The 26,152-nt window shown below is 36.9% G+C and overlaps 1 protein-coding gene across 1 annotated transcript in view; it reads right to left on the bottom strand.

Moving 5' to 3' along the window:
• rab2a (RAB2A, member RAS oncogene family) overlaps positions 1 to 26,152 on the bottom strand; it is a 39,320-nt gene that overhangs the window by 10,068 nt on the left and 3,100 nt on the right. The window contains exons 2-6 of the mRNA XM_059343980.1: positions 18,389 to 18,460; positions 16,311 to 16,378; positions 9,991 to 10,073; positions 6,909 to 7,001; positions 5,761 to 5,872 (exon numbers count right to left, since the gene is read on the bottom strand). Of these exons, the coding sequence (XP_059199963.1) occupies positions 5,761 to 5,872; positions 6,909 to 7,001; positions 9,991 to 10,073; positions 16,311 to 16,378; positions 18,389 to 18,460 (428 nt within the window). The remainder of the gene's footprint in view (positions 1 to 5,760; positions 5,873 to 6,908; positions 7,002 to 9,990; positions 10,074 to 16,310; positions 16,379 to 18,388; positions 18,461 to 26,152) is intronic.

The following is a 26,152-nucleotide window of genomic DNA, read 5'->3' as shown; positions in this document are numbered from 1 at the left end:
TCTGTACCAGCTCTGGAACTGCCTTGGTCGAAAAAAGGGGGCAATAGTGGCGACATCCACTTCTTTTAAAAAGTTTATAACTGTGTCTTTACAGAAAAGTTAAAACAAATAAATTGCATTTTAAGTGGGAGTTAATATGGTGGAACCATTTCTTGGCAGATCCCAGCCTGGTGCAGTGACTGAATCCAGAGTCGTGTTGTCCCAGAGAGTTGATTTGGCAGATAAAACACAATCCCAAAACCCAAAACCTGTTCTCACCAACTGAATCTAGCAACCTGTGCAACAACCAGCCAAAGACAGCGGTTTAAAGCAGATGACCATTAAAACATCTGTCTCAAACCACAACAAAACAATCTCACTCTGGGAAAGAAATACTGTGTTTCTGAGGCAGATAGTCATATTATTATTGGGGATTTTGCAATGTTTTTGGATTAAATGCACAATATTTGCTATTTTTTCATTGTTGACAAGCCTGAAACGTGCTGTGTAGCTGCTGTGGGTATAAGTTTCTCAGTCTCTTTCCTCTCCTGCTGATCAAATAAAAACAACTGTTCTCTCTTTCAGTGATTGGTTTATTTTGTCCCAGTATTCAGTTTCAACAGGAAACATCCAGAAGGCAGATGCTCTAAAAATGCAGTTTTGTTTGGACTTAAAAGGGATTACGACGTAGACTATTTTAAGAAGTAAAATTCCTCTCTGAACACCATCTAAGGGCCTTTCAAAGCTTTCTGAAGAAGACCTTGTTAGAAGATGCAGAAACTCTTTAGAGCAGATTTGCTTCTTCGTGTCAACAGCTGCTACAAGAATAAGATCTGAGCAAAACACACACACACAATCTCTGTTTTCTTTCCACACACAACACACACACACCTTCCTGACAGCACTGAGAGGATCAAAGATGTGAGAATAAAGTGGAGTAAGCTCCCTGAGCTACTACGACTGTGATGTCGATGCATCTGTCTCAAGGGACAGTCTCTTAGTGTTTCTGTCTCAAGGGTCTAAACTGGAGAGCAACCAGGATAAACTTGTTGTTATCTGACATAGAGACACACACACACACACACACACACACACACACACACACACACACACACACACACACACATCTTCAGAGAAACAATGAAACATCCCCATCAACTGCTTCCACACTAAATTTTGTTCATGTGTTAATGTGTTTTTGTCTTTTTAGTCACTTAATGTCTTTTTTTTGTGGTCATTTTGTGTCTTTTCTGGTCATTTTGTGTCTTTTTTGGTCATTTTGTGTCTTTTTTGATCATTTTGTGGTCAATTTGTGACTCTTTTGGTAATTTTGTTTCTTTTTTTGTAATATTGTTTCTTTTTTGGGTAATTTTGTGTCTTTTTTGGTCATCTTGTGTCTTTTCTGATCATTTTGTGGTCAATTTGTGTCTTTTTTGGTCATTTTGTTTACTTTTTTTGGTCATTTTGTGTCTTTTTTGATCATTTTGTGGTCAATTTGTCTCTTTTTTGGTCATTTTGTTTCCTTTTTTTGGTCATTTTGTGTCTTTTTTTTAATCATTTTGTGGTCAATTTGTGACTTTTTTGGTAATTTTGTTTCTTTTATTGGTCATTTTGTGTCTTTTTTTTATCATTTTGTGTCTTTTTTTTATCATTTTGTGTCTTTTTTTGGGTAATTTTGTGTCTTTTTTGGTCATGTTGTGTCTTTTGGTCATTTTGTGTCTTTTTTGATCATTTTGTGGTCAATTTGTGTCTTTTTTGGTCATTTTGTTTCCTTTTTTTGGTCATTTTGTGTCTTTTTTGGTGATCTGAATTGTGCGTGTGAGATTCTGTTCAGTGAGTGGGGGTTGCGGATGTTAAATTGGGGGTCGCGACTCAAAATTCATCTTCAGAGAAACAATGAAACATCCCCATCAACTGCTTCCACACAAAATTTAGTCAGGCCAAGAAGAAGAGGAGTGTTTCTTTATCAGAGTCATTAAAGAACCTAAAATATGTCCTGAACTTCTATCTGACACCTCGTCTGAAAATAGACCGAGGAGCCCAAGGGTGCTCTCTGGTGCACTCTGTCCTCTTCACTCCAGTCCTTTCCTTCCTCCAACACAGCATCTCTGCTCTATACACTTCTTTTTTTTACTGATTTTTTAAAATAAATATTAAGTTTATAATGTGTGATTGTTATCTCAAGGGAGGAACATGAAAGGAGGACGGGAGAAAAAAGAAAGAGGAGAGGAAATTAGCATGAAGAATTGAAAAGCAGAAACAAACAGCGATAAACAGAAATGAGGCTAAGTAAAAGGTCTCAAGGAAGGGAGGATGTAAGGAAATAATAGAGGATGGGAAGATGAGAAGCTGCTTACAGGATCTCTCTCTAAGGAGCATCCCATCAGCCCGGTGTCCACCCACAGACCCTGACGACAAACCCTGCGCTCTGATTGGCTGCTGGATGTCGCTGAGGGGAGGCGGGGTGGAGGTTATGAATATGTATGAACTATAACTGGTTGATATACTGCTGGAGATAGGAAGAGATGATGGAGAAGAGGAGGAGGGGAGGAAGGGCTGAGGGAGGAAGAAATGAATGGAAGAGGGCAGGAGGACATGGAGGAGAAAGGGGAGGAAGACATGTTGGAGGAGGGGGGAGGAGGAGGAAATGGATGGAGAGTAGAGGAGGTGGGGGGGGGTGGAGGAGGAGGGGAGGGAGGTAAAGAGCAAATGATGGACGTCGAGGGATAAGGAGGGATGGAGCGAGGAGAGATGAAGGGAAGGGAGGAGAGGAGCGGTATCAGGAGGATTCAGAGGACACTAATGAGACAAATTAATCATACCACGCACACACACACACACACACACACACACACACACACACACACACACACACACACACACACACACCCCTCCCCCGTCATCTTAACCCCAAAGAGAGCTCTACTCAACAGTGCTGAGGGTGTGTGTGTTTGCATGATATAGGCCAGGCAAGTGAGGCTAGAAAAAAAAAAAAAATCAATGCAAACAAACACACACACACACACACACACACACACACTCGCGCACACACACACACACACTGTGCAGTGCCCCTGGCTGGCATGCTGTGCGGTGTAGGATGGGATTATTTATGTGATTGGATAAGTGAGAAAGGGGTCCCCGAGGACAACACCATGCATTCATTACACACAACAACACCACCAGGGGTGTGGCTCAGCGAGGGGCGGAGCTGTGAGCTCACTGTGATGCTTCATGATGCTTCATGATGCTTCATGATGCTGCTGTGAAGCTGGAGAGGTTAGGTGACCCAGGGGGGTTACAGGTAAATGTCCTTGTGAGGTTAAGTGGAGTGTGGAAGCCCATTCAGAGGGAGAGTTTGGACTTCATACATACAAGGTCATAGGGCTGGGCGATATATAGATATAATAAAAAATATATCTTAAATATATCTGTTTAAAACTGCTTATTCCCTCTGATCACAATTACCCTGTCCAATCTATCTTTTGTATTGTATTGTTATTAATTCTGTGTATTTTATTGTATTTTGTATTTTGTCATTTTGTGTGTTATTTGGTCATTTTGTGTCTTTTTTCGATCATTTTGTGGTCATTTTGTGTCTTTTTTTTTATCATTTTGTGGTCAATTTGTGTCTTTTTTGGTCATTTTGTGTCTTTTTTGACCATTTTGTGTCTTTTTTCAATCATTTTGTGGTCAATTTGTGTCTTTTTTTGGTCATTTTGTGTCTTTTTTGACCATTTTGTGGTCATTTTGTGCCTTTTTTGGTCATTTTGTGTCTTTTTTTTAGTGATTTTGTGTGTTTTTTGTAATTTTGTTTCTTTTTTGGGTAATTTTGTGTCTTTTTTGGTCATTTTGTGTCTTTTCTGGTCATTTTGTGTCTTTTTTTGTCATTTTGTGTCTTTTATGATCATTTTGTAGTCAATTTGTGTCTTTTTTGTTCATTTTGTGTCTTTTTTTTGTTCATTTTGTTTCCTTTTTTTGGTCATTTTGTGTCTTTTTTGGGTGATCTGAACTGTGCGTGTGAGATTGTGTTCAGTGAGCGGGGGTCATAGACAACATGCATGTTAAAATGGGGGTCGCGACTCAAAAAGGTTGAGAACTACTGGTTTAGAGAGACCATGTTGTCCGCCATCGCTGTTATTATGCGTGAAGTGTGAACTGGGCACATAGTGGTTTGAGGTTATGACAAAAAGTATACAGTCAAGACTAATCACTGAACTTGGCCTTTCAGATCCACTGCAACAGAAAAACCATGCAGCCCACTGAGGAGTAATAGGCCTGACCTTTAATAGACACAATGGCCAGTTAATGCCTGACTAAGTATTACCACAGCAGAGCACATTAGAGTGATAAGGACTGAAGTGAGATGCTTATCAAACCAGTTTGGGACGCTGTGAAAAACACCATAGAATGCAATGGTTTGCAAATCCTTTGTGACCTACATTGAATTAAATACAGTTTAAAGACAAAGATATGAAATTCTCAACCTGGGAAATGTTTGTTATATGCAAATTAATGCATTCTGGAATGGATGGATTCAGTTTTTATTTTCATTTTACACACCGTGTGTGTGGTTCAACATTTAAACATTTCTCTCGCTTGTTATTGGTGTGTGTAAAACATACACAACTTATCTTAAAGTTACATTTTGTTGTTCTTTGTTGTATTGGTCTGGAAATTTTGTTTTCCAGTAGTTAAACTATTAATTTCCAAAAAGGCATACGACAACTACAATGATACCCACGTATACTGATGTATAATCTAATCAAAATCAGTCATTAAAAGGGTTAATAAATGTGATCTTTAACACATACATATAAGCTACATACATACTATAAGCTAATGTATGGATCTTACCCTATTGACCAGCTATTCTCAACCTTGGGGTCGGGACCCCAATTGGGGTCGCGAGATGATTTGTTACCATTTTGTGGTCAATTTGTGTATTTTTTGGTCATTTTGTGTCTTTTTCTGGTCATTTTGTGTCTTTTTTGGTCATTTTGTGTCTTTTGTGGTCATTTTGTTTCCTTTTTTGGTAGTTTTGTGTCTTTTGTTGGTCAATTTTGTGTCTTTTTTCTGGTCATTTTGTGGGTTTTTTTGGTCATTTTGTGTCTTTTCTGGTCATTTTGTGTCTTTTTTGGTCATTTTGTGTTTAATGTTATCACTTTGTGGTAAATTTGTGCATTTTTGGTCATTTTGTTTCCTTTTTTGGTCATTTTGTGTCTTTTTTTTCATCATTTTGTGTCTTTTCTGGTCATTCTGTGTATTTTTTGGTCATTTTGTGTTTTTTTGTTATCACTTTGTGGTCAATTTGTGTATTTTTTGGTCATTTTGTTTCCTTTTTTGGGCCATTTTGTGTCTTTTCTGACAAATCCCTGAGTTTGTATGATCTGAACACTGTGTTAAATTGGGGGTTGCGACTCAAAAAGGTTGAGAACTACTGCTATAGACTATGATGCTGTTTAACAATGTGCTAATGATGAAACATCACCGCAGAAAATTTAGCCCTCAGTGATCCAAACAAATAGAAAACTAACTTTAGCTAAATATGACAATGGGCAGCAATAATATCTGTAAAAAAGCAGATAATGTGTGAAATTCTAATGGGGCCCTTGGTACAAGAGGAGATTTATTTGTGGGGGGAAAGGCTCTTAGCATTTATATTAAACCAGTAGAATATATTCCAGACAGGTTAGAGACTATTGGTAAGCTGCCAATTAGTGTAGTGATTCTTAAACAACTTGTCAGATTTAAAATGAAATGATTTGTGCGTTTCTTTACCTCCTCTACGTTTGAGGCAGTCTTGGCTGAAGTCTCCATGAATATGAGGCCGTGTTCTCTGGCAAATGCTTCACCTTCCTCTTTCTTCACCTCTCTCCTCGACTCCAGGTCACTAAAAAGCACAAAAAACAGTTTTCAGTGGACAGCTAAAAGTAGAAGAGATGGTAACGTAGAACATTAGCTCCCCTTATGAGCAGGTGTGGAGCAGGAACAGTGATATGAGTCTAATCTGTGGAGGAAGCTAACTCCAGTCAACATTAATGTGATCCTGTGTATCAATGGACACCTTTCTCTTCTGAATTTAACCTGCATGTGAACTTCTGTTCATGATGACACAGCACTGAACAACAGGAAAAGATAAAAAGATAAAAAACATTTTTTAAAGTATGAAAACATGTCTTATATTCTAGTAAGCAAAGGGTGGTTACTTTGAGGAATCTAAAATACAAGACATGTTTTCAGTTATTTCACACTTTTTTTGTTAAGTACATAATTCCATATGTGTTCATTCATAGTTTTGATGCCTTCAGTGAGAATCTACAATGTAAATAGTCATGAAAATAAAGAAAAACGCATTGAATGAGAAGGTGTGTCCAAACTTTTGGCCTGTACTGTATGTTTAGGGGGGAAAAAAAGAAAAAAGTGTTAATTGAGTAGTGGAGAAGGTTTAAATAAGCATATTATGCTTCATCCTACTCTTTTTCGGACATGTTGCGTTCACATTACAGCTTTTGTTTTGACTATTGCTATTTTTTTGTGTTTTTTGTTTTGATTATTCTCATTGGATGTATTTGTTTTTGAGTTTACTTTGTTGTGTTACTCGCACATGTTCGAAATAAAAGCTGAACTGAACTGAATTTATTTAACTTTGAACACAAGCTACAATGTAACGTTAGGACCTGTAGAAAGCAAATAGTGCAGTGTAACATTAACATTTCTATGTCAACTGTTTGCAAGAAATTTACCTTAAACACTAATAATCTATGAGCTTGTCTGGTAGGTTTGATAGAAAGTTTCAAGATGTTCAAGAGAGTTTCAAGTTTGTTTCAAGGTGTCTCGTGTGGATTCAACTGATTTATTTAACTTTGAACACAAGCTACAATGTAACGTTCGGACCTGTAGAAAGCCAATAATGCAGGAGATCTCACCTCTTGTTGCCGATGAGCATGATGACCATGTTGGAGTTGGAATGTTGGCGAGCGTCCTCTAACCAGGTCGTCAAGTGGTTGAAGGTGTCCCTTCTGTTAAAGCGAGCACAGAATCTAGTTACAAATCTACTTTCACACTGATAAAAACAAAGACAGCATCAGAGATAAAGCACCCGTTACCTCTATCATAAAAGAGCTTTGTAGTCTACTCAGTGATATCAGATTTTTAGGGTAATGCTTTATAATAAGGTCCTTAATTACCATTAATTAACAAGTAATAAGGCATTGTTCTCGCATTAGATCCGGTAGTTGCAAAAAGCATAGTTAACTTATAGTTAACTTATAATAGATGAGCAATAAAGTATATTTTAATATCAATAAGCAAACAAAATAAGATTAATAAAGGCATGGCAAAGACATAACGGGTGGGTCATGGGTGTTTGTAATGCCATTATTAACACTTATATAAGCTTATAAACACACAATAATGTTAATAAGCATCTTGTAAGGACTTACAAGGGCCTTATTACTTGTTAATTAATGGTTATTACAAGGACCTTAATATAAAGCGTGACCGATTTTTACTTTCCCTTGTAAGGTGAATAATGTCCCTGTCACCAACTATTTTAAATTGAATGTGCTTCTTAAGTCGATCTGAACAAAAATATTTGGCCTTTTGATCATGTTTACTGTCTCCAGGAACCAGGCTGAAGGTCTACAGTTCCTCTAGAGCAGCAGTTCTCAACCCTTTTGAGTCGCGACCCCCAATTTAACATGCATGTTGTCCGCGACCCCCGCTCAACCAAAAAAAGACACAAAATGATAGAAAAAAAACTAAAATACTTAAAAAAGAAACAAAATGACCAAAAAAGACACAGACTTACCAAAAAATGACACTAAATTATTAAAAAGACGCAAAATTATTTAAAAAAGACACAGAATTACCAAAAAAGACAGAAAAAAGCCCAAAAAAGAAACAAAAGACACAAAATGACCAAAAAGACACAAAATGACCAAAAAAAGGAAACAAAATTATCAAAAAAAAGACACAAATTGACCACAAAATGATCAAAAAAAGACACATATTGACCAAAAAAGACACAGAATTACCAAAAAATGACACTAAATTACTAAAAAGACGCAAAATTATTTAAAAAAGACACAAAATGACCAAAAAAAAGACACAGAATTACCAAAAAAGACACAAAATTACCAAAAAAAGGAAACAAAATGTCCAAAAAAAGACACAAATTGACTACAAAAAAAGATACATAATGACCAAAAAAGACACAAAATGACCAAAAAAAGACATTAAATGACCAAAGAAGACAGAGCTGACTTCCAAAATGATTTGGCGACCCCCAGAAATCATCTAGCTGTTATCAATAGCTGCTCTAGTGGACCCTAAAAGTCGTAAGGACCACTGTGCCCCACCATAAATTAAACAATATGAAAAAGAACTGGAAAACTTTCAAGTCAAGTTACAAAATCAGAGCTGAAAGCATCTTCTTCTGGGGATCATGAGCACCTACAGACAATCTATTGACTTCTGGACTATTTTCCTTTGACACAGAGGAAGCTGGTGGAGGGGAGACTCTGACCTGATGGTAGTTCTGGACAAAAGGTCAATGGGTCATGACAACCATTAAGAAACAACCTCTGGGGACAATGAAAATCAATAATGAATTTCATGTCAATCTGGCCCTGTAGTGGTCAATATATCTCTTTCTAGACAATAGTGTTGAATTGATGGAGAGACTGAGCTGCTGCTTGGGGGTTTGGAGAAGAAAGGCAGCTAATACTCAATTTACACTTAATCACTTTGTGTGTCTTGGCCGGATCAGATAGCTGTCTTATCTCAAACCAGCTCACTGTAAATGCATCCAAGACGCATTTGAGACATTTTGAAAATCAGATTGAATTCAGATTGCCCCGAGGGCGACTTCAGTCTGGTGCTATCAGCACGTTTCACTTATCCTGTGAAATATGGTGATCATACCACTTTTTTATTGGATTAAAATAAAAAAATATTGGCTTCACAAATTAACGTCATGGCAAACATTTTATCTGCTTAAAAGCAGCTCCAGCATTTAGTTCATATTTTTTGGAATTGCACCTGTGACCTCCGGTTACGCACACAGGTGCATCTCAATAATGTAGAATATTATAGAAAAGTTTATTTACGTCAGTAATTCAATTCAAAAAGTGGAAATAACACATTATATAGATCCATTACACACAGAATGAAACATTTCATGTCTCATTTAATTTAATTTATTGTAATTATAATGATTATCGCTTACATTTAATGAAGACCTAAAATTCAGTGTCTCAAAAAATGTAAATGTTACAAAAGACCAATTTTTAAAAAGTATGTTTAATATGGAAATGTTGGACTCTGAAAAGTATGTCTATATACACTACCGGTCAAAAGTTTTAGAACAGCCCAATTTTTCCAGTTTTTTATTGAAATTCAAGCAGTTCAAGTCAAATGAACAGCTTGAAAGGGTCCAAAGGTAAGTGGTGAACTGCCAGAGGTAAATAAAAAAAGGTAAGCTGAACCAAAACTGGAAAATCATGTACATTTCAGAATTATACAAGTAGGCCTTTTTCAGGGAACAAGAAATGGGTTAACAACTTAACTCTATGGAGTCTTGGGCTATTTTGTCCATTTTTTAATTCTTTTCATGTCTTTGAAAGTCATTTTGTGTCTTTTTTTAGTCCTTTAGTCCAACATAAAATGTGATTTTGAATCTTTTTTTCTACTTTCAAAACACTATCATGCTCAATAAAGAATTTTAAATGTTGCAAATGTGCATTACACTGAGACATTAAACACTTTTCCATCATATTCTAATGTATTGAGATGCACCTGTATTTTTCTTTGGTAGAGCTCTATATTAATTACTAAACATCATGTTAATCTATGAAATGTGTTGAAATAGGGATAGTTTTTTAACTCATGCTCTCATCAGGACACAGATCTTATCATTGCTTCTCATTCTCACGTCAAACTTCAGTGTGTCCCTGAACGCATCATGACTACAGAAGGTTCAGGGCTCCGTCTGATTGGTTTGGATACCTTGTGATGTCATAGACTAGCAGAGCTCCTGCTGCTCCTCTGTAGTAAGACCTGGTAATGGACCGGAAGGACTCCTGACCAGCCTGGAGAGAAACACATACATATATTAATAAACAGAAATTGAAATCTGAATAATTGAAATGACCACAGACATCTGCTGATCCTGTGGTTTTCTAACAGCCCTGCTCCCGCTGGAGTCTAACTCTGGCTTTAACAGGTCTTCTTTCAGTACTACAGGTCATCCTTTCACCAGTCCTGCTCATCCACTAGTCCTGTTGATGTGGTCTGGCACCATAAATGTCTTGTACCAGTCCTGATTTTCTAGCAGAGTCCAGCTCCAGGTTTTCAGTCCTCTGGGAAGAGGACAGGACAGGGCCGAGCTTGTAACTGGATACAATGGAGTTCTCTCTTTCTTTCTCCATCTATCTGTCACAATCTCTTTCTTTCTCTCTGCTTGTGTGTATAACCTCACAGTTTTCTCCTATTTAGGATCTAGGATTATCTAGGATTTAGGATAAAATCACAGATTTTTAAAAAGCCTGACCTGCCGATTCCGATTTTGGCCGATACCGATTTTTTTATAACTCACAGCGTACACCTTCAATGTTTGAATCTTACTTTATTGAAAAACAATAACACATAAGTATTTTTCTTTAACAAATAAAGGAAATCCCAATGTCTGAGGTAGTTAATAAAATATTGAACTTAAAATAAATAGCAACAATTTACAGGACAAACTAACAAAAGAACTGCAACCATAAATAAAGTGTCCTGAGTTTTTGGTTTTGTTTAGTACAACAAGAACAAATGCCCAAATGCAGCAGCTTTGTGGCTATTCAAATGTTAAAATAAATAGCAAATAGACCTTTGTGGAGGTAGATAAGCTCACTAGATAAGATCGGTTTGACGTAAAAAAGAATCGGCCGATCGCTGATCCCGCAAAATTAAGGAAATCGGTGGCGATTGAACGGCCGGCCGATCGATCGGTGCACCTCTAATTTAGGAACAACATGGAAGGTGTCATCAGCTGTGTTGTGATATGGATTAAACCGGTAGCATTTACTGTAAATTAGGGCTGCAACGATTCGTTGACGTTGTTGACAAAAATCGATAATAGAAATAGTCGACAATGAATTCCATTGTCCAATCTCTGCCGAGCGGTAACGTACACAGAAGTGGCGGCGTCCAACACAGCTACACGTACCAAAACTTAGAAAGTTTGGGAGCATTTTAGCCTGGATACGGCCAATAAAAAAATGACTTGCAAGGTTTGCAAAGCAGTATCACGGCAGCACCTCGGCGATGCACGAGCATTTAAATAGAAAGCACGTCGGGCAGTTGAACCAAACGGAGTCTGACTCGCCTCGGGAAGATTCAAGTAACATTCAGCCGATACATTTCGTTTATAAGCGCATTTTTTCGCTTTAAAAGAGAGCTTTAACGTGTCTGACGGACGTATTTTAGATTAAATGCATGCAGTCTGAAGCAGAGAGCAGCATGGAGCCTTTCTGCAGAAGAAGCAGATGTGCAGCAGCAACAGGCTCCTCACTGAGTCAGTATATATATAAATATATATATATATATATATATATATATATATTTATACAGTCTATGGTCAGTACTGGTGCTGGTCTGTGATATGAGGTTCCAACAGGTGAGCCCAGTTCAACCCAGACTACATCCAGAACCCAGAACCAGTTCCACCCACTTGATGGAGCAGAAATACAGTTTTATAAAACACATTTTCCTGTCCTGAAAAAATGGACAGAGGTTTATTTATTTTTTGTATGAATCAGCAACTGAATTGTTGAATAAAAGATGCTTTTTTCATTTAAGTGCCCATCTTTCTTGTGTTTATTATCATTTGCCACATATTTAAAGCAACTTCATGCTAAATTTAAGAAAAAATTAATAATTATCCGATTAGTCGACTAATCGTTTCAATAGTCGGTGACTAGTCGACTATTAAAATAGTCGTTAGTTGCAGCCCTACTGTAAATGTGTGTTTACCCCAGCAGGTCACCTTCCTTTATTACCCCCCATTGTCTCACCTCCACTGTCTCCTCCTTGCATCACTCATCTTTTCCATTCTTCCTCTATGAATCTCTGAGCCTCCCCTCTTTCCATCCCTCCTTTCACCATCTCCTCCCTCCCCCCCGCCACGTCTATTCATCCCCTGTCTCCGTCCCATGTACAGTAACAATGTTGTCTGTGTTTCGTCCATCCAGGCCAGAGGAGAAAACAAAACACGTCTCTATGCTAGCAGCTGCAGCCCTGCGCTGCTCTGACCTCATCTGAAAAACCAGACAGTCAGTCAGTGAATCATTAAGCAAGTCAGAGGACCAGTCTGTCAGTTTGTCACCCAAAGGAACCAGTCAGTTGGTCAATGAAGCAGTCGGTCACTGAGTCAGAGGACTAGATGCCTGCTCACAGGGTTTAACCAGTCAGTCAGCCAGTTAGTGAACCAAACAGCCAGTTAGATGCCATTCAGGGAGCGGTCAACCAGTCAGTAATGCCATTAGTGAATAAATGATAAATAAGGGTGAAAGAGAGGGAACGCTGTGTCTGTCTGCCATCTGGCCTCCAAACACACATACATGCACACACATTTATTCACATGGCATGTTCAGCCTGCACAATGATCCCTTCTCTAGCCGTTGGGTTGGTGTATTGTAAAAGCCTAGCATGCATCAATGAGCTGTTGGTTTTCATTTCTGACCATCTAATGAGGAACTATAGCACCATAGAGGACAGTTAACTAGCTGGTCGGATAGAGAAGAACCTGCAGAGTTTTAGAAGCAGGACTGACATCACTGCTGAGGGGATTCTCCTCTCATGGAGCTCTGACTCCACCTGCTGGTCAACAGCTGAACTGCATGAGCAGAAAACTGATTATTTTGTGGTCAATTTGTGTCTTTTTTGGTCATTTTGTTTCCTTTTTTTTGGTAATTTTGTGTCTTTTTTTAGTCATTTTGTGTCTTTTTTGGTCATTTTGTGTCTTTTCTGGTCATTTTGTGTCTCTTTTGGTCATTTTGTGTCTTTTTTGATAATCTTTTAGTCATTTTGTGTCTTTTTTGGTCATTTTGTGTCTTTTTTGGTCATTTTGTGTCTTTTCTGGTCATTTTGTGTCTTTTCTGGTCATTTTGTGGCTTTTTGGATCATTTTGTGGTCAATTTGTGTCTTTTTTTGATCATTTTGTTTCCTTTTTTTGGTAATTTTGTGTCTTTTTTTATCCATTTTGTGTCTTTTTTAGTCATTTTGTGTCTTTTTTGATCATTTTTTTAGTCATTTTGTGTCTTTTTTGGTCATTTTGTGTCTCTTTTGGTCATTTTGTGTCTTTTTTGATCATTTTGTGGTCAATTTGTGTCTTTTTTGGTCATTTTGTTTCCTTTTTTGGTAATTTTGTGTCTTTTTTTTAGTCATTTTGTGTCTTTTTTGGTCATTTTGTGTCTCTTTAGGTCATTTTGTGTCTTTTTTGATCATTTTGTTTCCTTTTTTTGGTCATTTTGTTTCTTTTTTGGGTGATCTGAACTGTGCGTGTGAGATTGTGTTCAGTGAGCGGGGGTCATTTTGTTTCCTTTTTTTGGTCATTTTGTGCCTTTTTTAGCCATTTTGTGTCTTTTCTGGTCATTTTGTGTCTTTTCTGGTCATTTTGTGTCTCTTTTGGTCATTTTGTGTTTCTTTTGGTCATTTTTGATCATTTTGTGGTCAATTTGTGTCTTTTTTTGATCAATTTGTTTCCTTTTTTGATAATTTTGTGTCTTTTTTTAAGCCATTTTGTGTCTTTTTTGGTCATTTTGTGTCTCTTTTGGTCATTTTGTGGCTTTTTTGATCATTTTTTTAGTCATTTTGTGTCTCTTTTGGTCATTTTGTGTCTTTTTTGATCATTTTGTGGTCAATTTGTGTCTTTTTTGGATCATTTTGTTTCCTTTTTTTGGTAATTTTGTGTCTTTTTTTAGCCATTTTGTGTCTTTTTTGGTCATTTTGTGTCTTTTCTGGTCATTTTGTGTCTCTTTTGGTCATTTTGTGGCTTTTTTGATCATTTTTTAGTCATTTTGTGTCTTTTTTGGTCATTTTGTGTCTTTTCTGGTCATTTTGTGTCTCTTTTGGTCATTTTGTGGCTTTTTTGATCATTTTGTGGTCAATTTGTGTCTTTTTTTGATTATTTTGTTTCCTTTTTTGGTAATTTTGTGTCTTTTTTTAGTTATTTTGTGTCTTTTTTGGTCATTTTGTGTCTTTTCTGGTCATTTTGTGTCTCTTTTGGTCATTTTGTGTCTCTTTTGGTCATTTTGTGGCTTTTTTGTAGCCTGGCTAACACCAGACCAAATCTCATTTGAGATTAGGTCTGGACACCTTCAATGCATTTCTCCGTAGAGGAGGTGTGGTTTACGATCCTCCAGAGCCGTTTATTGGACGCTTAGAATGTCTATCAAAGCGTCTGTAGGTAGCTCTTAGCCAATCAGATCAGTTATACCAGATGACGTAGTAGAGCAACAGAAATGGATGTTTGTTGTGTGTGTGTCTGTGAGAGAGTGTTGCTGCTGCTTTGCTTCTCCAGTTCTCGCTTTCTGCAAGATTATTTATTTTCACGCTTTATTCCCCCTCATGTCATTCAGCCACACATCCACTGATTTTATGGGCAACAAACAAGCTGCTGCGGGTCTCTGGGGGCTCCGCTGTCCCCCGGCTCGGAGCGAGATCACCGGCGGTGACCGGCGGTCTCACCGGCTCGGCGCAACGAGCCGCAGAAACCGCCCGTGCGGCGCTAATAGCCCCGCTACCGGTGATCTCGCTACGAGCCGGGGGACAGCGGAGCTGTCGAGAGACCTTTCGCCTTTCAACTTTCGCTCTAAACTATTTAAAACACCATCTACAGCTAAAGAGAGTTTCGCGTCTGCAGCAGCCATGTTGGATCCGGAAAGCTTCCAAGTGCCGAGTAGTACGCGTCATCGTCTCACCGTCCCTCCCCGCTCTGTGATTGGATCCCTAAAACAGGGCTAGGGTAATTGCCTGGTTTCCAGACCGTCTGGAGGTTCGAAATCAAATTCGAGCGCGCAAGGCAGTCTGGGTATACCCAGGCTAGCTTTTTTGATCATTTTGTGGTCAATTTGTGTCTTTTTTGGTCATTTTGTTTCATTTTTTTTGGTCATTTTGTTTCTTTTTTGGGTGATCTGAACTGTGCGTGTGAGATTGTGTTCAGTGAGTGGGGGTCGCGGACAACATGCATGTTAAATTGGGGGTCGCGACTCAAAAAGGTTGAGAACTACTGCTTTAAAGGACAAAGAAATGGCTTCCCGTGGTCACTGTGATTGCTCCATATAAGTTTGGCTACTGATGCTCACTGAGTGTTGTTGTGATGCCTGAATTTGTTTTTATTGTCTGTGATAAATAACTGTGTCTAATGTTGTAACTTGTCTCTTTTTTATGCTGCCTTCTTGGCCAGGTCTCTCTTTGAAAAGGAGATTTATAATCTCTAAATAAAGGACATTTATACCTTATTGGGTGCTACCTTGAACTAGTGAACTTGATGTGTCACTTAGATATATTTTCTTTTCTCTTAATCATTTGAGGACATTTTTTTATGGCATTGATGTGTTAGTCCAACAGTCATATGACTTAATTTGTCATTGTCAGTCAAAGTTCATGCAGGCAGTGAGTCCAGTTCTGACTGCACAAACAAATTGTAAATATCACTAATGCAACAAAACGTCTTTATTTTGGGTTGCACATTTTGCTGCCCACCTTATGTATAGGTTATAAAGTGGTTGCATCTAATGGAAACCAAAGCCAAATGATAGTCTCCAATTTTTTACAACGTATGAAAAATATTTTCCTTCCCATAACATGTCACAGACAGAAACCAAAAAGATTTAATGCACAGAATACATAAGTGCTACTACATAACTTAATTTATGATTCATTTATTTTTCTCTTCAGCTGAAAAACATTTAAGTTTTTTCTGGTTTTCAAGATCCCTTGTTTATCTGAGCATGTATTGACAACTGTAGTATTTTCAAGCTCAAATTTTTATATCAAGATTCGCTCAGAAAATTAGTCAAATTCAGAATTTGGTTTGTATCCCAACAAGAAACTAAAGCATATCAGTTTAAACATTAAATATAGTCTTTGTACAGTTAACAGCAAATGACTGCATTGTGTTTAATTGAAGTTTTAGACAACGTCACAATGTTTTTGGAATCAGAATCACACATCAAAATGAATAATTATTTAAGAAATGTGTTATTACAGAATCTCAGTGATGAATATGCTTTCACAATGAGGAGAGCCTCCATTAAAACAATAAACAAATGATTTATTACCGTATCCCAGATCTGCAGTTTGATCTGTTTGCCATCTATAGTGATCATCCTCGCGCCGAACTCCACACCTGGACACACACACACACACACACACACACACACACACACACACACACAAACACAATAACGTCAATCAGGTACAATTACATACTGGCTCAATAAAAAATGGCCAGCTGATTATTGATGAACCTTTTAAGTTAATGCATTTTCTCAGGTGTTATCAGGAGCTCATGTCAAAAACAACTAATTGTGACATTAGTGTATATATATATATATATATATATATATATATACACTACCGGTCAAAAGTTTTAGAACAAAATTCAAAATCAAAAATCAAATGATTCAAAATCACATTTTATGTTGGACTAAAGGACTAAAAAAAGACACAAAATGACAAAAAAAGACACAAAATGACTGACAAAGACATGAAAAGAATTCAAAAATGGACAAAATAGCCCAAGACTCCATAGAGTTAAGTTGTTAACCCATTTCTTGTTCCCTGAAAAAGGCCTACTTGTATAATTCTGAAATGTACATTATTTTCCAGTTTTGGTTAACCTTACCTTTTTTTATTTACCTCTGGCAGTTCACCACTTACCTTTGGACCCTTTCAAGCTGTTCATTTGACTTGAACTGCTTGAATTTCAATAAAAAACTGGAAAAATTGGGGTGTTCTAAAACTTTTGACCGGTAGTGTATACATGTCACAAAGGATTAGAAAATCATGGCATTCTGTTTTATTTACATTATGGACAATGTCCCAACTTTTTTGAGATGGGGGATCTATCAGGAAAATATAAGCTGTAGCTCACTGAAACTGGTGAGAAACTGAATGTTTGCTAAAATCACATATGGACTCACACACAGTCCTGTGGTGGCTCAGCTTTACTCTCACACCACAAACAAAACCTATCAGAATCCACTTGGAAGTCTAAAAGACTAAAAGTCACATTTTCAGGTGTTGTCAGTCCAGTGCTGTGTTTGGAGTTTAACTTACAGCTTTTATACATGCAAAAATAAAGGTCCAATATCACCTCAAACCTATCATTGGATTTTATCTACTATAATCTTTTATCTTTTTGACGCTATATACAGCAAAACTGATGTCAGATGATAACATTAGCCCATCCTTTGTTTTTGTAGGGCTTCTGCCACACCCGCCAATTAAGTATGTATAAGCGGGCGTGGTCCTCCTGATGCGATTGCTTTACTTTGAAATGTCTCAATGGTTGACTTTAATACATGTATGGAAAGAGCAGACTATAAAGTGCGTTAATCAATTGGTATTGATTTAGTTTCTAAAATAGTGCAGACAGCCGTCACTGTGGCTGCTGGAGAACCAAGTGAGATGTTTCATTCTACGGACAGAAGTCAGCATCATGGAAGACTTTAACCAGATAAACTACAGGGCTAAAACAATTACGTACGGGTGTCCTCTGCCCCAACTCTTATTTCCAATTAATAAAACATTTATCAAATGTGTCATTTGGGAAGTCTTCTGCAACACCTTCTCACTCCTCTTGGATCAGGGACATCCTTCAGTTTGTGAAATTGGAGAAGGTTAGGTGCTCCAATCATGGTTCTCTTGCAAAGTTTGATAAAACTTGGGGTCCATTTTTTGCACATGTTGAGGGATTGATTTTTACGGCTATTCCTGAGTAACCACCCTGATTTTTCTTGTGTGATTTTGTAGCATGCTGGGAATATTTTTTTATTTATCTCTGCTTAAGTGAACATATTATTAGACTTTTATTTAGCAGTAGGTGACCTATTTGTGTTTTTGTTTTGTTCTGTGTATTTGTTGTTCGCTTCCATTTTTTTAAAATTTAATTATTTATTTATTTATTTATTTTGGTAATTTCTTCTTACTATAAGTTATTCCTTATTTGGTTTCAATTTATTTTATTTATTATTTTTATTATTATTTTTTTTTACTTGTTACACTTGACACTGTTTTGACTCTCGTAATGTCATCTCTTGATTTTGTTATGTCACTGAAAAATCAATAAACAAATGTTTAAAAAAATAAATAAATAAATAAAAATGTGTCATCTGGGATGGACAGGCGTTCTTACCGATAGTGAGGTCGTGAACTGGCTGAAACCTCTTGTCTGTGAACTGTAGTAATAGACATGACTTCCCCACACCTGGAAAACAAACACATAGCACATTAAAGAGTGATTATTAGTGTGGAACAGTGATTATGGAGTCACACAATACAAGCATGAACAGTCTCCGGATGTAAGAGGTGTTAAAGTTAAACATGGGAACACTGGAGTCATCATCGTGTTTAAATAACTCCAACAAGGAGCTCACACACCATTTCTCCAACCTGGCTTCAGTCAGCTCAGTAAACAAACAAACAAATAAGCTATAGTTAACATTAGGGGTCAGCATCAGTTTTTACAGGATCTGGTCAGTGCACATGGTTTATTTTTAAATTGGGCATGTAGAATATAATATTTTATCACTATTTCAAATAATCACATTTCTAAAAGCCTAATTTGTTGTTGTACACTGTTGGTGCCACATTGCCTTTTTCACTTCTGCTAATATCATGTGTACGCTGAAAATAAAATGCTTTTAGCCAGTTTCAGGGAAGCACCGAAACTGTCTCGTGTTTTTATAATAGTTTGTTTTTTAGAACGTGTCAAAGTGTTCCTGGGGTCAAAACATTCCAACAAGTAATACTCAACAGTCCTACAACAACTTTAACAGTAAAAATACATTCCAAAATACATTAGAAAAGTGCAGCACAAAAGTTAATTACAAAATGCAGCACAAATTTAAAAGACAGTTTGTAGAATCAAACCATTGAATTATAGCCATTTGGATTAAATGTTTAGGAATAATTGGTCAAATGCATTTGATCAGAAAACAAATAAAATACAAAAAAAACAAAAAAAAAACAATCCAGCTTAAACCAGTATCATTGATTGTAATCCTGGACATCATGAATCCAGGCAAACATCGCTTCTATAAAGAGTAGCGTCCTTTCAACCAAAATAAACAAAAAAATTAAATAAACCCCCCCCCAAAAAAATATAATAAGCCCAACACCTAACAAAGTATATCTTTAATTTCTTTTTGAAGGATATTTTGCTTTTTTCTTGACGGATATCAAGTGGTAAATCATTTTGATGTTAGAGAGTGCATGGTGTCAACAAGCGGTGGAGAAGAGAAGAGAAGAGAAGAGAAGAGAAGAGAAGAGAAGAGAAGAGAAGGATGCTAATGAAATGGCCAGAAAGACATTCAAGGAGGTGACATAGAGGGACGTGGTCTTCCTTCTTCATGGTTTCTAATGGTTACCATTGCCAGGCAGCGGCGTTGCTAGGCAGGCACCATTGTATGATGATGATGATAAGAGACGGAGGAAAGGATGGAAAGATCAGGAGAAGGGCAGCTATATAGAGGTGTAGCAATCATGTCACCTCCATCAGTCAACAGACGTGTTTACAAAACAATCTCCTATTACCAAGATATCACAGAGGAAATATTAAGCAATTTAGCTTCCATTTGCTACATTATTCCAATCAGCTAAACTAGTCACAATACAATTAACAGAACTGGAAATCCACAACAGCTCCTTCCAGCACGCAATGGATTAAAGAGGCTATGTCCTTTTTAAAAGTAGAGAAAATTAGATATTCAAGAAGGGGAAGCTTGAGCAAATTCTACGATAAATGGCAACCGTTTATGGACTTTTTTGTGACGATGTAACCCCCCCATACACTCCTTTCTTTTCTTTTCTTTGTCCCTTTTTATTTATTTATTTATTTTATTATATATATATATATATATATATATATATATATATTATTATTTTTTTTTTTACTTCCTCCTCTTTCCCCTCTCTCTTTTATTATTATTTATGTATTTTATCTGTTATGTTTATGAGGTCAGTTTATTCATTTTATACAGACTGTGTCTAAATATCTAAATATTGTATAGTCTATTTGGTTTCGTTTTGTGTGACTGTTGTTTGTTCTTAAAATCATACAATTTAAATCTAAGGATGTGTACAACATGTTTAATGTCCACACCAATGTACCCTGATGTAGGTATGTCCCTCTGTTTTTTTTTGTATACACATCAATAAAAATATGAAACACAATACAATTAACAGACCATTCTAGCATCGCACAACTTCCTATTCAGAGTGGTGTGGTAACAAGGTGACGCCTATTGTACGGAGCATCTATGCAGCCGACAATCAAAACCTGCTGTGCCTTCATATGGTGGAGTGGATACAATCACTCATAATTAGCACAATATATTACAGTGCGGGGTCTTTCACATCGTTTCAACTTAAGGTAATAACACCTCATCACACCAGAAGCCCTTTCTTGCATATCAGAGGTAATTCAACATGTGGAAATAGCCCAGCAGGGCTATCAGAAAACACAAAGCCAGCCAGGTGAGTCAGCAGCTGGTTAGAGAACAGGTTTACTGGTTGACTGACAGACAGGTGGAGTCATTTCTCAGGGCTGGGTGAGCAAACAGCAGCATGATTCAATAGATGTGGACTGGTGAGATTAGCACTGGGCTCCAAGTGGCAGAAAAAAGGGAAAAAATGTCGGAATGGAGCCGCAAACCTTATTTCAAGCCTTACAATGACGATAAAACAGCCTACTAAGTCTAAACTAGCCTATCAGCTTTACTTATAGGTCATAATGAGCAGTTATCAATGTGATTTTGTCAGAAAGCAGTGAGAACCAAAGTGTAAATAAAAGGCTTGACACTTGATAAATACCTCAGCAGATTTGGAATCAAATGCTTAGCATCACAAAAACTTTAATATTAGCTACCAGCAAGTGTTCAACAGCACGTAGCTTTTTAAAGACAAACTACCCAAAACAACATTCTGCACTGGAACAGCACAAACATTAGGAGTAGAATGATCTGGCAATGTGAGACTATCCAAACATAAACCAGTTCTTCATACTGGTATAGTTGGTCAATGTGACTGTGGCATGCTCATTTATTATAGGGAGGATGGCTTTGTCAGTTTTTAGAAAGCTTTAGCTTTAGCTGCAACAAGTCTTTCAGCTGTCAGTAAAAGGCAGACTGATACACTGAACATCCATTGAAGACTGTTGTCTTTATAGGTTTCAGGGGAGAATGCTGGCTGATGAAAAACTAATATATGTTATGTAAAAGCTGGTCAAGTAGAATTATCATGATTTTATTTCAGCAATTAAGTTATAATCTATCTTTTGTATTGTATTGTTATCAATTCTGTGTATTTTATTGTATTTTATTGCTGAATCTTTTCTATCTTTTTTGTACGGTGTCCTTGAGTGCCAAGAAAGGCGCCTCCAAATAAAATGTATTATTATTATTATTATTATTATTATTATAAGTAGCTAGTAGAGGTGTGACTCCCCAGAGGCCCCACGATACGATTTTATCCCGATACTTGAGTCACAATACGATATTTTTGCGATTTTAAGCATTTGGCGATATGATGGGTATTGAGATACAATATAATGTAATTTAACTGTTTAACTGCATTTTGTGTCAACAAAATTAAATTCAATAAATAATTGTTTTGTCAAATAAGAGAAAATTCTCAGTGTATTCATCTCACTTCAGTCTTTTTATTTCTCCACAATGAGAGTCAAACCCACAGACTGAAACTGAACTGAACTGATATCAAACATGTAAAACAACAACAACTGCAGCATTTTATCAAACTTTCACAAACAACAAGCTTTACTGCTCTGGATTTTTTGAATGAATACATTTGCAGCGTTACTTCACACGATATCCTGATGCACATGATGCCTATGGATTCCTTAGATCTTTTGATTTCATATGATACCAGTATCCCCAGTATATTTACTAAAAGTGAGCCCGCTACAGCCCCCGGAAAAAAAAGGCAAAAATACTAATGGAACACTAAATATCAATACTTGGCAGCCATGAATCGATATTATATTGCCACGTAAAATATCGTGATACATATGCGTTAAAATAAAAGCAAAGCACTTGTTGTGAGCCAAAGAAAAAGAAGACTATTCCAAGCACTTTTCTGATGAGTTAAAGTCAATGACGACAATCCAGCTCTTCCTATAAATAGAATAAGGCATCAATAAGAGTCTCATGTTGGCAGAGTCTTCCATGTGGATTTACTTTATTATATTCACCAATGGCTCATGCTGCAGATTTGAGTGTTCAGCAGGCCAATGGGATGCTGCTGTGCTCACTTACAGCAGTAAACTGAAGCTTAGCGAGGTCAGCAGATAGCTCCTCAATCCCTGCTGAGGAATCCCACAGGAAGTCTGTGCACAACTGGCCTACATTAACTCCTACTGATATACTTTTGTGTATCGCAATTGATCTGTTGTCACTGTACTTGAGCTGCCAGTCGTTCCTGTGGGCACCAGTTGGGTAAAGTGAGTCATCTTCACCTCAATCTAATATAAAAGTGCTTTAATTTCATAAACTTACTCTTGTAAAGGACTTATAAGAGCATACAGTTAGAGAATGGCTAATTAACCCATTTAAGGCGGGAAAGCATCACCGTATTTCTACCATTAAAACCGGGGGCGCTCTTGCGTTATTCTACCATGAAAGCGGATACATCGTTTTGTAGTATTTGTAGTTTTTCCCACCTACTTTCTGTCTCTTGGCCAATGAAATGCATCAGAATCCATCCAGAAGACGACTATAGCGGAGGGAGCTCAGATATAACAGCTATAAGCTCTCAAATACTTTTTGAATTTAATTTTTATCTGCTACAGAGGCTGAAAAATCTATTATTTAGTAGGAAGAGTTGACACTTCTGTTGAATTTACACTTTCAGGTTTTAGGGGATTATTTTTAAATCGCCCATAGGTTTTACAGGCATTTTTATTAGCCGTTTTAGGCCTAAATGGGGTAACGCATATTTTACAGAGGTGGGGTTATGCTCAAATGAGCATTCAGGGCACCAGTTGGGAACTAAGGACTCGTGGTACCTGATCTTCCAACACCAAAACTACATTAACTACATTAGCTTTCTGTGATTGGCTGGTCTAAAATAAAGCCACAATATTCCAGGTTCAAGTCTTATATTGAACTCATCTCTCATTTTGAAACGACTGGACCCATTTAAATGCACTGTAAGCCTCAAAAGACCATTTGTAATACATTAGTCAGAAAACCATCATGTCTATGAGGCCGTTAGCATATTAGCATATTTGATCTATGCCAGGTCATATGACAGCCATTAAGCCACACATACCTAAAAATCAGCAGATTCTTTGTGGTTATTACTAACCCCATACTCTACTCAGACAGCTGCATAACACAGCTATGACATAGCTACATAAAAAGGAGAAATGCTATAATGAATTAGCTTCACTGAAAGGATGACTTTATACAATCACGTGTTGAAGACGTCTTGGGTTTACAAGAACCAAACTCTGAAACAAATGTATGTATTTAAAAACCAGGGGACAGTCTAAAAGAGAAAAATCTTCTTTCAATTTGTTACTTTTACAGTATTTGTGTGAGCATGTCAAAGGTTTCTATGATTACTCGTTCCACACATGTTAACCGTGACAACAGTTTTAACAAGTGGTTGGTATAAGTGCAATGCTATATAGTGATTCACTGCACAACTCAAAATTCTGAAAACAAGTTTAAAAAGTGGTAAATCTATGGAAATTTGCAGAGCTACAGGCATCCTTCCATAGAAGAGAGTCTATTTTGGGAAGTTTAAACATGTTCAGAGACTATCATTTTCTTTCAGAGAGATCTGTGGACAGGCTGGCTGGAGGCCATCGGCTAAAAGAAGGAAAATCCACCCTAAAACAGAACTTACATCTTTTATTCTAGAGACGCAGACAGTTTAATAAATAATTACTCACTTCTGTAACTCTACAACCAGCTGCTGCCTCATCATATCATCATCATCATAGAGAAAAGTCTCTCCAAAGGTCACAGCAAAGCTCTACCAGCATATAATTGATTTTATTAGAAGTATTATTGAGTGAATTCACCTTTTTTATGAAAGCACACAGGAGACAGCTGACAGGAAAGGAGGGGGAATGGTGTGTAACAAAGTTCAGCAGCTCAACGTGAAATGAGGATATTGCAATTACATGCTGAGCATTTTGAACCACCAGACATTAGTTAGTAATAATATGAACCAATTTTCAGAAAGGATCAATGACACATTGAGATTTTACATCTACAAAACCCTAACAAATGATCAATGATAAATGATAAAAATGAAAATAGATGTGAAGGGGAATATTTTCAATAAGAATAGTCCAAACTATATTACACAGACACAGCTTGAAAGTCTTTGGATCTGTTAAAATATAAAAAGGAAGACTGGGAATAAAATTGTGTGCAAATATGTAGAAGCCTGAACACATGTCAGAGATTAAGGGAAAAACACAGCAAATTCAAAACAACATTGCTGTAAAACCTTTTAAATGTTTATCCACTGGGTCTTTCTCATTCTCTGAGGGTAGTATTGATGCTTATTGCAAATCTAAACCAATAGGATGAGTCAATTGATGGCATTTTCCTCTGCATGTATAACTATTTACTGCTGCTGGACCAAATACCAAAATAAAAATGACAACAGTTGCTATGGGGCATTTGCAGGTTAAACTGTGAACTTGAGAACAATGGAGAGAAAACCAAGGCCTTTAAAAAAAACAACAATATGAAAAAAAGAATCTGTTGCCATACAACTGGACCATCATGAAGTCCAGAGGCTTTTTCGGACAAACCAGCTGGACTTGTAAATTCGGGATATGCCGTTTTTTTTCTGTTCCAGTGTGTCAACATGTTAGTGAATAGGATACAAACAGACACACCCAACTGAAAGATGTCAAACTACTGGAGAAGACAGATAACATCTGGCTGGAGCGAGTACAACCAGAAAATCTTATCTGATAAGGACCAGACAGATTATATCAAAGGTGCACAATTATGCCAACACTCAAAATAAAAATGGATGCATGATTAAATGAATTAATTAAAAATAATAAATGTTATGTTTGTAAAAAAAATTAGGACATCTCTGCAGTCACACCTCGGCAACCTACTTGGGTAACAGATGTGATTAAAAAAAAAGAATAACATATTACATTACTTTTCAAGTAAATCATTAGTAAATTAGATGTCCTATTAGCATGGTAAAGCATTGAAAATCATCCATTCCAATTTAATAATTATATTTTTTTGTCCATTATAAAGTAAAATGTGTTGGCCACAAACTTAAAGATGATGAGCAAAAATTAGAACTTTGGACTCTCGTAATAGCTAGTTATTATTATTATTATTATTATCATTGTTATATGTTTTTATGTTAAAAAAATAACTTATTGTAACTTTCCCTAACAGCTTTCAGCTTTTAATAAATGTTTTGGTGTCAACTTTGCTTTAACCTTTGGGGGAAAAAAACAACAACATTCAAATAAACCTCCTTTTCCATGTTATCGTCTAAACGGCTTGTATCAGCATGTATTTGGAATAACCATCTCACTTAAATCTCATCAAACTAATGTACAGAACCTGACTGACGGCTTTTTCAGGCTTAAATTACCTTTAGCAAATAGTTAGACGGATTAGATCCCTAACGACAATTCAAGCTTATCACAACACAAAAGTGAAAATGCAGCTCTCTGCCAAGGCAATGCCCTACCTCACAATGCTAACAAAAATAAAAAAGAATCTGTGTATTTGCTGCATGATTCAGATCCGCAGAAGTAGTACTGCACACAATCTACACGATATCGGCTAGTTTCCTGCCTGATATGATCTGTGTGTTTGCATGTGAGATGTTAACCGGTGTAACTTTTCATCTCTGTTGACGGAACGCATCTAAACCACTA

The sequence above is a fragment of the Centropristis striata genome, chromosome 11, assembly GCF_030273125.1.
Source record: "Centropristis striata isolate RG_2023a ecotype Rhode Island chromosome 11, C.striata_1.0, whole genome shotgun sequence".
Classification (NCBI taxonomy): Eukaryota; Metazoa; Chordata; class Actinopteri; order Perciformes; family Serranidae; genus Centropristis; species Centropristis striata.
This window is presented reverse-complemented; position numbering and strand designations above follow the sequence as displayed.